Source organism: Opisthocomus hoazin, chromosome 18 (genome assembly GCF_030867145.1).
Source record: "Opisthocomus hoazin isolate bOpiHoa1 chromosome 18, bOpiHoa1.hap1, whole genome shotgun sequence".
NCBI classification, from domain to species: Eukaryota; Metazoa; Chordata; class Aves; order Opisthocomiformes; family Opisthocomidae; genus Opisthocomus; species Opisthocomus hoazin.
In genome coordinates this window covers 1,558,072-1,570,931 of record NC_134431.1, presented here as the reverse complement: position 1 = coordinate 1,570,931, position 12,860 = coordinate 1,558,072, and the positions used below count along the sequence as shown (strand labels likewise).

Genomic DNA, 12,860 nt, shown 5'->3' with positions numbered 1-12,860 from the left:
GCCTGACAGGAGGGTGCAGTGAGATGGGTGTCAGTCTCTTTTCCCAAGTAACAAGTGATAGAACGAGAGGATACAGCCTCAGGTTGTGCCAGGGGAGATGTAGACTGGATATCTGGAAACATTTCTTCGCTGAAAGGCTTATCAAGCGTTGGAACAGGCTGCCCAGGGCAGTGGTGGAGTCACCATCCCTGGAGGTATTTAAGAGACCCGTAGATGTAGCACTTAGGGACCTGGTTTAGTGGTGGACTTGGCAGTGTTAGGTTAGTGGTTGGACTCAGTGATCTTAAAGGTCTTTTCCAGCATGAAGGATTCTATGATTCTAGGAATTGTTAGAGCTTCTTTAAGCTTTGAGGAAGAAGATGAGAAACAGGTGATCACAGGAGACTCTTCACTCCAGACTAACTGATTTTGGTACCCTGGAAGAAGTTTATCATGGTTAATCTTCAAGCTTGAATACCAGCAAGGTATATTAGACAGCTTCTTGTGTAAGACAAGTCAACTGTATTGTTGACATGAACTACAAACAGAGTCTGCCATCTCATTGGCCACATCAGCCAGACTTTCATAAACCACTGAACGGCACTGCTCACCACAAGGGCTGCTTCCCTGCCCAGCATCACCTCATTGCATCCAACTGCTTTACACACTAAAGTGGGTGACACTTTGATCCTTTTTCTTTTTCCTAGAAGGAGAGACCGTGTGTATTTTCACTTTCTTCAGTGAGCCAAGTTGCTTTTCCTTAACCCTTCATGAAAATTTCTAGCACTGGAATAGATTCGGATAGAATTTTAGTTTGCAAGGTGGCAGATCTGGAAAACTCGGTATTTCTGCCTGAAAACACGTAGTCTGGGGTATGTATGTTTGTCGTGAAGGCAGCCCAGTAGGGCCCTACGCATCTCTTTCAAGTTAACAGTGGCAGTGCCTTTCAGCAGCCCAGGGTATTAGTGTGGTATGCAGCAGATGCTCTTAAACTTTCAGCCCACAGTCCAGGAGCTGTTTGTCCTCTGCCTGACTGAGGAGCGGCACTGGCTGGCTCCATACAGAGCTCCAGAGAAAGGACTCTTTACCTGCATTTTGTCCTGCTTTCAGGTTCACCGCCAGCAAGAGTCAGCCAGCAGTGCTCTGGAGCAGTTGCGCCAGGAGGCCTCTCGCCAAGGGCACGCACTGGCCAAGGTGTCCAAGGAGAGGGAGGTGTTGGTGCATGAGAAGGCTGCCCTGGAGGTGCGACTGGCAGCCGTGGAGCGGGACAGGCAAGGCCTTTCCGAGCAGCTGACAGAGGCCAGGTAAAGGCAGGGAGGAGACCCTAGGCAGGACATTTTTTGATGGCTATAATTGTAAAGGTGGTAATCATTACATGAGGATTTATTGCATCCTGTGTGCTTTTCAGATGCTTTCACCTTCCATGCACAGAAAATGGAAGACTAAAGTGCACCATGATTTGAACATTACTTTTCTGACAGCTAAAGCTAGCAAGCTCTCCTCAGCCTTGGGCTCATGTTTATGCCCCCTTGCACATTCCTGTGTGAAGTCCAAAGCAAGCCAACTTGGCTCTGAATTGAGTAAGAATTAAACCATGCAGATGTTTACTGAAACCTGAACTTTCTCTCTGGCTTTGGTTTCTTGTTCTGTGCATTTGAACACAGATCGCTCCTTGTGGAGTAGTTTGACATGGGATTTTCAGCATTCAAGGCTGTTAGATACGGACATTGTGAGTAGGACGCTGCCACTTAGGGTGAAGCTAGATGCTGGTGCTGAAAATCGTGAGGGCCTCTAAGCTAGCTCTTGTTAAGTATGGTAAGTATGGTGGAGGTCCTAGAGCTGGTTACACCAGCAGCAGGGAAACCTCTTCTGAATTGCCAACAGTCTTGGGGGATTCTTGCCCATTGCTGATGTCTGGGTCCTGTACTCCTTACCACATGCTGTTGAGAGACAGACGTCGTGGAGAAGTTGTACAGGGAAGGAACAAGATTCTGTGCTGCTGCTGTATCAGGTTTCTAAGATCAAATGTGACAAGTACTGCTTTTTTATTTTTTTAAAAATATCGAGATATTTGTCCTCCTCTTAGGTGTTTCTTAGAAGATTCCTGAACCTGCAGAGCTGTACAAATGATGTTTTAGAGATTTTTTTTTTTTTTTGTCACGCTTCTTGACTTTTACACTTTACCACTCCAGAGTGTGTTGCAGCAAGGCTGATAAACACCATTTTCACTCAGTGGATTTCTTGAGAGCTGCTGCTTCTTCTGAGCTCCAGCTTCTCTTATTTGATCCAGCTTAATTATGTCTGGTCAGTCATTGGGCTGTTATTAAACTATTAAATGTTTAGGCTATTTTTTTTTTGAAGGGATAAATATTTTTTTTAAAAAGAGACAAACTGGTTATGAAGAACCTTTGGCAACAGATAACGAAAAATCAGCAACTCTTCTTGCCAGATGTTGTTCTCAAGAGCCTTTTGTTGCTGCTGGTTTGGACTCTGTCTTTTCTGTGCTGTTTTAGAGACTGACTTCTATTTGTCCTTAAAATGGGGCATATTTACTTTGGACTGCCAGAGATTGGCGTAATCAGAAATATGTGCTTGTTCTCCTTTTTGAAGAGACGTCCTCCATTGTCCATCAAAGTAATGAAATCCTGCTGTCGTGGGTTTTATTGCTGTACCGCTCAGGTGTCCCTCTCCCTTGAAGGACGTTGTTCTGCCGGCGTCCCTGTACTAGCGAGGCAGTGCTGTGTGTTGTAGGAGCCTGGCGCACAGGACACGGTGTTAGGTCAGGGAGGTAACTGCAGCTCCTGGTTCCAGAATCCCATGTGTCATATGCAGCAGTTGGTTGAAGTCTGTGGGTGTGACAAGTTGCCTCTGCAGTACTACAACTTCCATTTTAAAGACCAACACGTTGTTTGGGCTACTGCCTGCTTGCTTAGCAATGCTTAAAGAAAAGTAGCAAGTTTTTCTCTTGAACTTCCAACAGTTCAAACTGAAGGATACCTGTCTCTCCTTTCTGGTAGTTCTTGTGCAGATAAAGTGTAGTTCTGATTTCTTACAAATGCTCATACAAGCATGAGATTTTACTTTATTGTCTGATGTATTTCTTTAGTCCCTTTTAAATACAGGGAGTCTGGAAAATTACCTACCTATACCTACAGTATGAAGAGCGTGAAAAACTCAAGAGTCAGCCAGGGACGTATTCTGTTTCCCCTGCAGAACAGCTTGGAAGTGCTGATGAGATAAGGGCTGTGAGCAGAGGCTGGATGTTTGCTTGCTGGCACAGACTTTGTGGGCACAGCTACCCGTATGTCATAGATCAGTCAACAGCAATTTAAGATTTGGCTATTGAGATCAAATTTGGCTGGGCTTTCTGTGTTATGCTAGGTCATAAGGAAAGCCTGGGCATTCCCTCGGAGGGGCATTGTGTTTTTTAAACGGTAGAAACATGTTTTCTGTCTACAAGTTTCCATGCAGTGCATTTTCCGTCCTTGGGTGTAGGGATCTTGAATGACTTTGTACTGGAATAACTCCCCGCAGGTGTCAGGAGCAAGAAACTCATTTCTCTCCATATTCATAACTTGCAGGTCAGTGAAGGAGACCCTGGAATCCAGCCTGTTTGAGGCTCAGCAGCACCTATCTCAGCTGGAGATCGCCAGGAGTCAGCTTGAAATCCGTCTTCACACGGTCACACAGGCCAAGGAGGTGATACAAGGCGAGAACCTCATGTGCTTTGTTTCTGATGATCGCCCTGTCTAGGCAAGGTGGTATGAAAATAGCTCTGTCTGCAGTGCTGAGGAGTGAAGGAGCTGGGGGCAGATCCCTCCTACACTGAAATTCGAATGGCTTGAGGTCAGTAAAGTCAGAACTCCTGTTTGTGAGACTCTGAACAATGCCATTGGTCGTGTTTGCAGGGGAAGTGAAGTGCCTTCAATGTGAGCTGGAAGCAGAGAGATCTCTCATGAAGCAGGAACGGGAAAACATGGCGCAGCAGCTCTTGCAGACGGAACAGCAGTATAACGATACCCTCAAACTTCTCGAAACCGATCATGAAGTGGAAATAAACAAGCTCCTGCAAGACCTGGTAGGAAACAATGTGCTTCTGAATTCTTCAAGCAAGCCTTGTGGGCTGGCTTTAGAAGAATAATAGCCTGAGTGTATGAAATGGCAACAATCACCTGTCAGAGGCCCCACGTTGCCAGGCCAGGCAGCAGAGCCAATAGCTCGTACCTGAAGGTGTGTGAAGACCCACAGGACTATGCTGGGGCAGTAAAGTCAGCCACAGATTCAGTGATTCAGGATGGGCGTAAGACGAGTTCAGCAGAAGGTTGGGTGGTCCCAAAGGGGTAGATCTCACCAGGCTCCCATCTACCATGAATCACAGAATCACAGAATCACAGAATAGTAGGGGTTGGAAGGGCCCTCTGTGGGTCATCTAGTCCAACCCCCCTGCCGAAGCAGGGTCACCTACAGTAGGCTGCACAGGATCTTGTCCAGGCGGGTCTTGAATATCTCCAGAGAAGGAGACTCCACAACCTCCCTGGGCAGCCTGTTCCAGTGCTCTGTCACCCTCAGAGGGAAGAAGTTCCTCCTCATGTTCAGACGGAACTTCCTGTGCCTCAGTTTGTGCCCATTGCCCCTTGTCCTGTCACTGGGCACCACTGAAAAGAGCTTGGCCCCATCCTCCTGACACCCACCCTGCAGATATTTGTAGGCATTTATAAGGTCCCCTCGCAGCCTTCTCTTCTTCAGGCTGAACAAGCCCAGTTCCCTCAACCTCTCCTCGTAGTGGAGATGCTCCAGTCCCCTCACCATCCTTGTAGCCCTCCGCTGGACTCTCTCCAGTAGCTCTTCATCCTTCTTGAACTGGGGAGCCCAGAACTGGACACAGTACTCCAGATGAGGCCTCACCAGGGCAGTGTAGAGGGGAAGGAGAACCTCCCTTGTCCTGCTGGCCACACTCTTCTTGATGCACCCCAGGATCCCATTGGCTTTCTTGGCAGCCAGGGCACACTGCTGGCTCATGGTTAATCTGTCGTCCACCAGGACACCCAGGTCCCTCTCCGCAGAGCTGCTCTCCAGCAGGTCCACCCCAAGCCTGTACTGGTGCATGAGGTTGTTCCTCCCCAGGTGCAGGACCCTGCACTTGCCCTTGTTGAACCTCATCAGGTTCGTCTCTGCCCAGCTCTCCAGCCTATCCAGGTCACGCTGAATGGCAGCACAGCCTGCTGGTGTATCTACCACACCTCCCAGTTTGGTGTCGTCAGCAAACTTGCTGAGGGTACATTCTAACTCTTCATCCAGGTCGTTGATGAAGAAGTTAAACAAGACTGGGCCCAGTACTGACCCCTGAGGGACACCACTTGTCACCAGCCTCCAACTAGACTCAGCGCCGCTGATGACAACCCTCTGAGTTCTGCCATTCAGCCAGTTCTCTATCCACTTCACCGACCACTCATCCAGCCCACACTTCCTCAGCTTCCCTAGGAGGATATCATGGGAGACTGTGTCGAAAGCCTTGCTGAAGTCAAGGTAGATAACATCCACGGCTCTCCCTTCGTCTACCCAGCCAGTCATGTCATCGTAGAAAGCTATCAGATTGGTCAGGCATGATTTCCCCTTGGTGAATCCATGCTGACTACTCCTGATAACCTTCTTTTCTTCCACTTGCTTGATGATGGCCTCCAGGATAAGCTGCTCCATCACCTTTCCCGGGATGGAGGTGAGGCTGACCGGCCTGTAGTTCCCTGGGTCCTCCTTCTTGCCCTTTCTGAAGATTGGAGTGACATTGGCCTTTCTCCAGTCCTCGGGCACCTCTCCTGTCCTCCATGAAGCAGACTCCTCACGTTCCTGCCAGCTGCAGTCACAGGAACTTTGTTCCTCTCTCTCTGTCCTTTCACGGTTGACAGAGGTACTGTCTTTGGGCTTGAAGCATATGGAACAGGCTCCTCGTTCCTGGTACTGCAGTTTTTGGCCTGTCCTGTGACTAGGGCATCAGGGCACTAGTCTCTGTCTCACCCTGCAGTCCATCTGCACCTCCTCATTCGTGGAAAGGGAGGTGACCTTTGAAAATGGAGGCTCTGAGAATAGAGAGAAATCTTGAGGCGAGAGGTGCTAGGAAATAGGCGGCCATCAGAGAGGGGAAGGTAACACCTCCTTCTCTTCCCCGTGCTGACCCTCCTTCTAAGTTTCTTGGTAGGATGATTTATGGAGGGCACAAAGCCACTACGGGGCACCGTTTGGGTAGGGGTTTGTGGGAGGGTTGAAGCATCACATTTTTTTGAGGAGCTTGGCTGGGACTTCATCTTGAAGTCTTTTCCTCCCCTCCTCAGGCAAGCGAGCGGGAAGGACACCATTCAGAGCTGCAGGAGATGCTGGAGCAATGGGAAAAGGAGAAGGCAGAGACAGAAGGGGAGCACGAGAAGCACCTGTTTGATATGGAGCAGAAAGTTGCTACCATGCAAGCTCGACAAGAAGAGGAACGAACCAGAGTTGAAAATGCCAAGCAAGAGGTAAAGACTGTGAAAGGAGAATTCTGGTTTTCTGCAAGGCTAGAGCCGTGGGAGATGGCTGGGTATCGGGCTGTGTGGAGCATGCCCTGCATGTTTTCTATATTGAATTTGGTGGGGTGAAGGGCGTGCAGAGCTATCTTTGGGACTAGGAATGAGACCTCTCATAGGAAGCCAGGAGGAAATGTCACCTTGCACTTTAGATTTTTGTGCTGCTATTGTTTTCTGTTTATTTTAAGACTCAGAGTATCTTCACTGTTCTTTTAAGATCCTCTTTTGATATTTACTGATATGTGCTTATGGCCTTCACTACACTTAAAACCAAACGGAGTTTGTGGGACTGAATCCCCACGAGGATGGGATTTTTGTTTGGGGGGGACAGGGAGGGGTGCAGCAGGGTTGTTGACAAAGAAGAATATTTCTAAAGACTCCTCTGAAATACTTCTGAGCAGTAAAACAGAGGTGTCTTCTGGGCTGTGTTTTAAGTCACTCGCTGGTAAGGTACTTTGGGCCTAGCTCTCCTGTGCCAAAGCAACCCTGTCATACACCGAGAGTCCTACTTGTGTCCTACCCAAAGTCCTCTTGATGCCGCCGGCTGAGGGACAGCAGTACCCCCAACTGTGTATACAGGTATTGAAATGGCGGGGCAGTGCTCAGAGGTGACAAGTGTGTCCCTGTGATGTCAGTACTTTACCAGCGTCTGCTGAATACCATAAAACGGAAGTAATTTTCCGCAAACCCCACCTAGAATATGTTTTCTGAAGGAGCTGCAAGCTTCAGCCCTCTGGGAGCCTTGCATTTTCTCTACTGCTAACTAGGTGCAAAAGTCACTGTTCAAAGACAAATGGGACACAGCAGAAGATGAGGAATACCCTCACCACCAAGGCGAGACACTGGAGAAATGCCACACATTTTCCTGTTAGATGAGTACGAGTCTGTTGGAGATTGGACAGAGGGACAGTGGATGGACCATGTTGATACTGGCAGTCTCACTTAGGAAGCTGTGTCTCCAAGAGGGCAGATAACGACTTAGGAGACCAGCAGCCCGGTGCTTTGAGAATGTGTGAGCCCATCAGCCTTTGAGTCTTGCCACACAAATTTTGTGTGGTAAGTTTAAACTCGTCTTCTCTTTACTTCTGTGCAGGTCCTGCTAGAAAAGGAGAGCGAGAAGAATGCTTTATTAGAGACGCTACTCCAGACTCAGGGAGAGCTAAGAGAAGCCTGCCAGCAGCTAGAGCAGCTCAGGCAGGAGGTGAAAGAGCAGCAAGAAAACGGGCAGGTAAGCCTGACTAGTAGGGTAGTTTGAAAGAACAGGCAATTGGCAACTGGACGTAAGCAGAGAGCGCCAGGTAGCAGCATGAAGGGCAGTAACAAGCAAGTAAAACAGAAGTCCTGGGACTGAGGAGGCAAGGACTGCTGTAGGCAATGAAAGCACAGAGCCTGGTAAGCTCCAGAGATCAGCAACAAGAAGGAAGGGTTACAATGGAAGCAGAGCTGGGTAGAGAAGCAGAAGGAAGTAGCTGAACGAATGTGGTTTTGAGACAGAAAGAGGAAAAAGCTGGACCTCATGGCAGGTCCCAGTAGCTTGCTCTCCATTTGTGTTTCCAGAACACCACAGAAAGGCTTCAAACAGAGCTGCAGGAAACTCAGGGTAAGATCAAGGCAGAGGAGAAGAGGCACAAAGAAGAAATCAAAACCATCAAAGAGGAAATGAATATCCTTCTTCAGCAGAGAGATGCTCTACAAAAACAGGTGACAGAAATGGCAATAGCTACTCCAGTCATCAACCAGGCGGTGTCTGGCCTTCTCGCCTTGCCAATGCCCACCAGGCTGGTGGGGTGATCCCTCTGACTGCCAGGATACTGTGGCCTCCGTCTCGGCTGGTCTGAAGGAGGCTTACTGGTCAGCTGAGTCGCAGCTGCTGCTCTGGGCAGGTGGGCTAGTCCTTTTGCCTGCTTGCTAGTCACCATCAGGATGGGTTTCTGCTGGCCTGTTACTGCTAGCCTTGCTTTTTAGGGTGGTTTTTCAGAGAAACATGGTGACCCACTTAGATTTTCCAACAATTTGGCTGTATCTGTTATGAATCTGGTACTCTCATAATAGGGTGAAATTTAAAGTTGTTCTTTTCCTTTCCTCACAGTATGTGATGCGGCTGACAGTGACAGGCTGTAGTCTTTGACTGCTTTGTTATGTTTTGCTCGAGGTGGAAGAGTTGATGTCTCAGCTGGCAGCCTCCGAAGAGTCCCAGCAAGTGATTCGCCGCAAAGCTCAGCAAGATCTGAGTGAAGCACAGGAACTGTCAAGGCAGAAGGTGCTGGAGGTTGTGCACCTCCAGAAGATCCTGGAGGAGAAGAGGAGTCAATGGGAGAAGGTAGAACATCAGAACAAGGAGCTGCAAGTGTGTCTGCAGTCTTTGGAGGGGGAGAGGAGTCGACGGGAAGAAGTGGAGCATCACAACAGCGAATTTCAGGCTTCATTGAAGGTCCTAGAGAGTGAAAAAGCAAGGTAAATGAAAGCCTGTGAGACTCCATTCTGTTTAATGGATTCCTTCTTTCAGATTTTTGCATATACAAGTGGCTCTGGCAGCACTCAGCAGAGTGCAGAGTTCTGAACTATCCATGCAGGTACATTTTATTCTCTTCATGTTGTGTTTCATTTTCTTTTCTTTCAGTCCTTCCATTACAGTTTTTTCTGAAGGCAATGGCTTTTGGAATATTCTTTCCATGAAAGGAGGTGTTCTTTCATTAGGTCAGCCTGTTAATACTGTTACATGAACCTTTCAGGGATTTCAAACCTGAAACACACCAGAGGAGACAGGATGAGCTGTGGTACAATGAGCTAGATACACTCGTCAGCTCTACCTTGGGTCCAGCAAACTTTAAATATTTGGGGTCTGTATCAGTCTTCCGTCTTGATACCTTTCGTTGGCAGAAGCCAGCTTAAAACCTTGATTTTGAACTAAGCCAGATTCCCCTCTGAGACACGGCCATGGTTTGACCTGGCAGCCGGCAACTAGGACCATGCCATTGCTCACTCCCTCCTGCCCCCTCTCAGTGCGACGGGGAGGAGAATGGACAAAAAGTAAAATTTGTGGATGGAGATAAAGACAGTTTAATAAGACAAAGAAAACAATAGTAAGAGAATATGCAAAACAAGCCATACATAATACAATTTTTCTCACCACCCGACAACTGACTGCACAGCCAGTCCCTGAGCAGCGATCACAAAACTTGCGGATTTCACAGAACTCCCCAAACTCGCAGAAAAAAAATTCAAACTCACAGAAAAGATCAAAACCAGGAGAAAGGGTCCCTGCCCCCTGGCCAACCCCCATTCGTAAACTGAACATGCCGTCCATCGTATGGAATATTTCCATGGCCAGCTTGGGCTGGCTGCCTGGCTGTGCTCCCTCCCAGCTCCTACCCACCTGCTCATCAGCCGAACATGGGAAGCTGAAAAATGTCCTTGATTTCTTAGCCACAACTGAAAATACCAGTTTGTTATTAACACTCGTCTCATACTAAACCCAAAACATAGCAGCTACTGGGAAGAAAATTACCCAACCAAAACCAGGACAGGCACCCAAGAAACAGGAATATATCTTATTGCCATCTGTTTCCTCGTTTCTCAAAAAATCCCAACAGGTGTCTAGAGGGGCTCGAGCAGGGTCTCTGCCGGCCTCAACAGCTACAGATGTTACTGACTGTCCAAGGAATGCAAGAGAGAAGGGAAAGGGTAGGTAGGCTACTTCACCTGGTAAAGTCCTGCCAGTCTTCAACACATGCCTTCACTGAAGGAGAGAAATAAAAGGCAGTGCAGTCTTGCTTCCCATATGAGGGATCCTGCATCTTATATAAGGATCTGAGTATTTCCTCCAAGCCTCCATTACCACTTCTGATATCGGCCTTCGTTTCTCTAGCTGAAAGTAGTGGGTGCTGGCAAGTCTTACACAATTCCCCAGCGATCACCTGGCTGTCAGTTGCTGCTGTTCCTACTAGGACATATGAGCTAGAGGAAGAAAATGTCTCTTCGTTACCAACAAAACCTCTCCCTTGGGGTCTCATTAGTCAAAATAAAAATCTTCCTCTTCCCTAACGTCTTCATTTCAAGACTTCGTTATGTTTATATTCACATTGCTGCATCAAAAAATGATCGGGTATCTACCCAGTAATTCAGCCTTCTTCTGTGGAAGTAGGCGTGGTGGGCACATGCCTGGGTGTGACTGCCAACCTGCCTGAGGACTGAACGAGCAGCTGAGTTGTTTAGACAAACCGCAGCAGACAAAGTAATTTTCCCCTTGGTGGTGGAAGTCCTAAGACCATGTAGTAATGAGTTGCATGCTCTTTCTTTCAGGCTGACTCTGTCTCTGGAAGAGAAGGAACTGAGCCTCAGAACCCTGGAAGAAGACAACCTTGCCCAGCACAACGAGGTGTCTCAGCTTCTTTCTGCTATTCACCAAGCCCAGCAGCTCCATTCAGACCACAGAAGAGAAATACAAGAGCTCAACAACCAGGTGACCTATGCACTAGCATCCTCTTCTCCAGGGTCACAGAAAACCACTTGCAGCTTCTAGGCCCCAACTTGTTTCCCCTCTCTGCAACATAACACTTCCTTCTGTGTTCTCCCCAGAGACTTTGCCCATTGAGGTCAAGGCTGCGAACTGCTGTGTTCTGCCTATGTTTTCCCCTGCTCTCTCATGGTTCACAGCATTAAATCTCTGAGAAGAAACAGAGGACTCCTTTGGAGCTTCTCAGTACCTCTGTTACAAATGTTTCCCCAGATGGTGTTTCTACACTTCATTGCACGGAGCAATCTGGTGAAACAGTGGTTATTGCAGTCTGTGGAAGGTGCTTCCACCTCAGCCAGTTCATCTGGCAGTTTGGAGACGCACCACCAAGGATGCTAATTGTCTCCCCTTCTACTCCTAAGAATCCCTGGCAGCCCCGCTCTCCATGCAGGGATGCTTGATCTGCCACCTTGCCCTGCCACCCACCCACTCTCACCCTCACTCACACACACAGAGCTTCATTTCTGAGGTTGGAAGGCATGAAAGCCTGACAGAACGACCGGTCCTTTGGTAATGGGGAGACTTCTTTTTGGCCCCTTAGCCTCCAGATACCTGTTTCTAGCTTATTTTGCTCAGTTTGAATCCTTGGCTGTGTGCCTTCTGTTTCCAGTGTGTTTTTGCTTGAAGCAATTTCTCCTTCATTCCTTCCTCTGCTTCCCACTCTGCTGCCTTGGTAGCAGCACTGTCCCTGACTCTCTGTGCATCTGTGTTACAGATACAGTCACTGCAGGACATAGTGCTGGAGAAGGAAGCTGGCCTGGCAACTCGAGAGAAGCAGCTGCTGCAGGATCTGGAGGAGTCCCGAGCAGGCGAACGGTGCTCAAGGGACTCTTTGCACATGCTGGAGGCTGAGATGTCTCAACTGCGTTTGAGGCTTTGTAGCACAGAGAACAGAGCGAAGGCATTGGCCACAGAGTGCCAGCAGGCGAACAGTGCCCACTGCGAAGCCCGATCCCAGCTGGATGAGCTGCACGTGGTTCTCCACCGCGTGATCTGTGACAGCAGAGACTTAGTCCCATGGAGTTCAGGCAAGTGTGGGAGGCTGGGTTAACAAGTCTACAGAGCGCCTACAGGAGAGCAGGTGGAGGGAGGGGTGGTTCTCGCAGTCCCAATATGAGAGACTCATCCTTTCAGTTTAGGCTGATTCAGGCCTTGGGAAGTCTTGAAAGCCTGACGTCCCTGTAGATAGACAAGTTCATGTCTGTGTGTGGAGAAATGACCAGCATCAAAATGAAACAGGGCCCAAGTCATGTCGAGTCATAGGGCATGTGCATTCTCTCTTGGGGCAGCACAGACATTAGTGGTCATCAAAATAACGTTAGCCTATGACACACATCTTCTTGTAATCTAAGCTCTAGGATGATGTCAAAGGCGCTGCCACCTTCTCCTGTGCATAAAGAGGCCTTGTTTGTTGGAGACCCTTCAAGGAAAGCTTGAAACAGAATGGCTTCTCTCTTCAGAACAGGGTCATGTCTGGGGCCTGACTGTTTCTCAGGCCAGGGACCTCCCTGCAGAGCTCACAGTGGACAGAGTGGCAGCAGCCCTGCAAGACCTGTGTCAGCACCTGAAGCAGATTCAGCAAGATCTGGTAACGTGTCTCTGGTGCACCCAGAAATCCTGTCCCTCTGCTAGAGTGAACTGACAAGCAGAGTGCCAAAGCCAGAAGGGGTGTAAATTCTTACAGGCCAGTTTGGCTTGCTGCTATGGGGAGAAAGGACAATCGTGATCACATTTGCCAGTGCTGTCCAGCTGCCCCCTTCTGCCTTGGCTGTTTCTGCCCTGTGTTTGTCCCTCTTTGTCTCCTGCCAGCA

The 12,860-nt window shown here is 48.6% G+C and overlaps 1 protein-coding gene across 5 annotated transcripts in view; it reads left to right on the top strand.

Moving 5' to 3' along the window:
• Positions 1–12,860, top strand: part of CEP250 (centrosomal protein 250) — a 45,805-nt gene that overhangs the window by 11,052 nt on the left and 21,893 nt on the right. For all 5 annotated transcript variants that reach the window (XM_075438926.1, XM_075438927.1, XM_075438928.1 and 2 more), the window contains 10 exons: positions 1,090–1,283; positions 3,561–3,688; positions 3,888–4,057; positions 6,306–6,485; positions 7,627–7,761; positions 8,091–8,234; positions 8,686–8,987; positions 10,836–10,995; positions 11,765–12,077; positions 12,510–12,637. In XM_075438926.1, the coding sequence (XP_075295041.1) occupies positions 1,090–1,283; positions 3,561–3,688; positions 3,888–4,057; positions 6,306–6,485; positions 7,627–7,761; positions 8,091–8,234; positions 8,686–8,987; positions 10,836–10,995; positions 11,765–12,077; positions 12,510–12,637 (1,854 nt within the window). The remainder of the gene's footprint in view (positions 1–1,089; positions 1,284–3,560; positions 3,689–3,887; positions 4,058–6,305; positions 6,486–7,626; positions 7,762–8,090; positions 8,235–8,685; positions 8,988–10,835; positions 10,996–11,764; positions 12,078–12,509; positions 12,638–12,860) is intronic.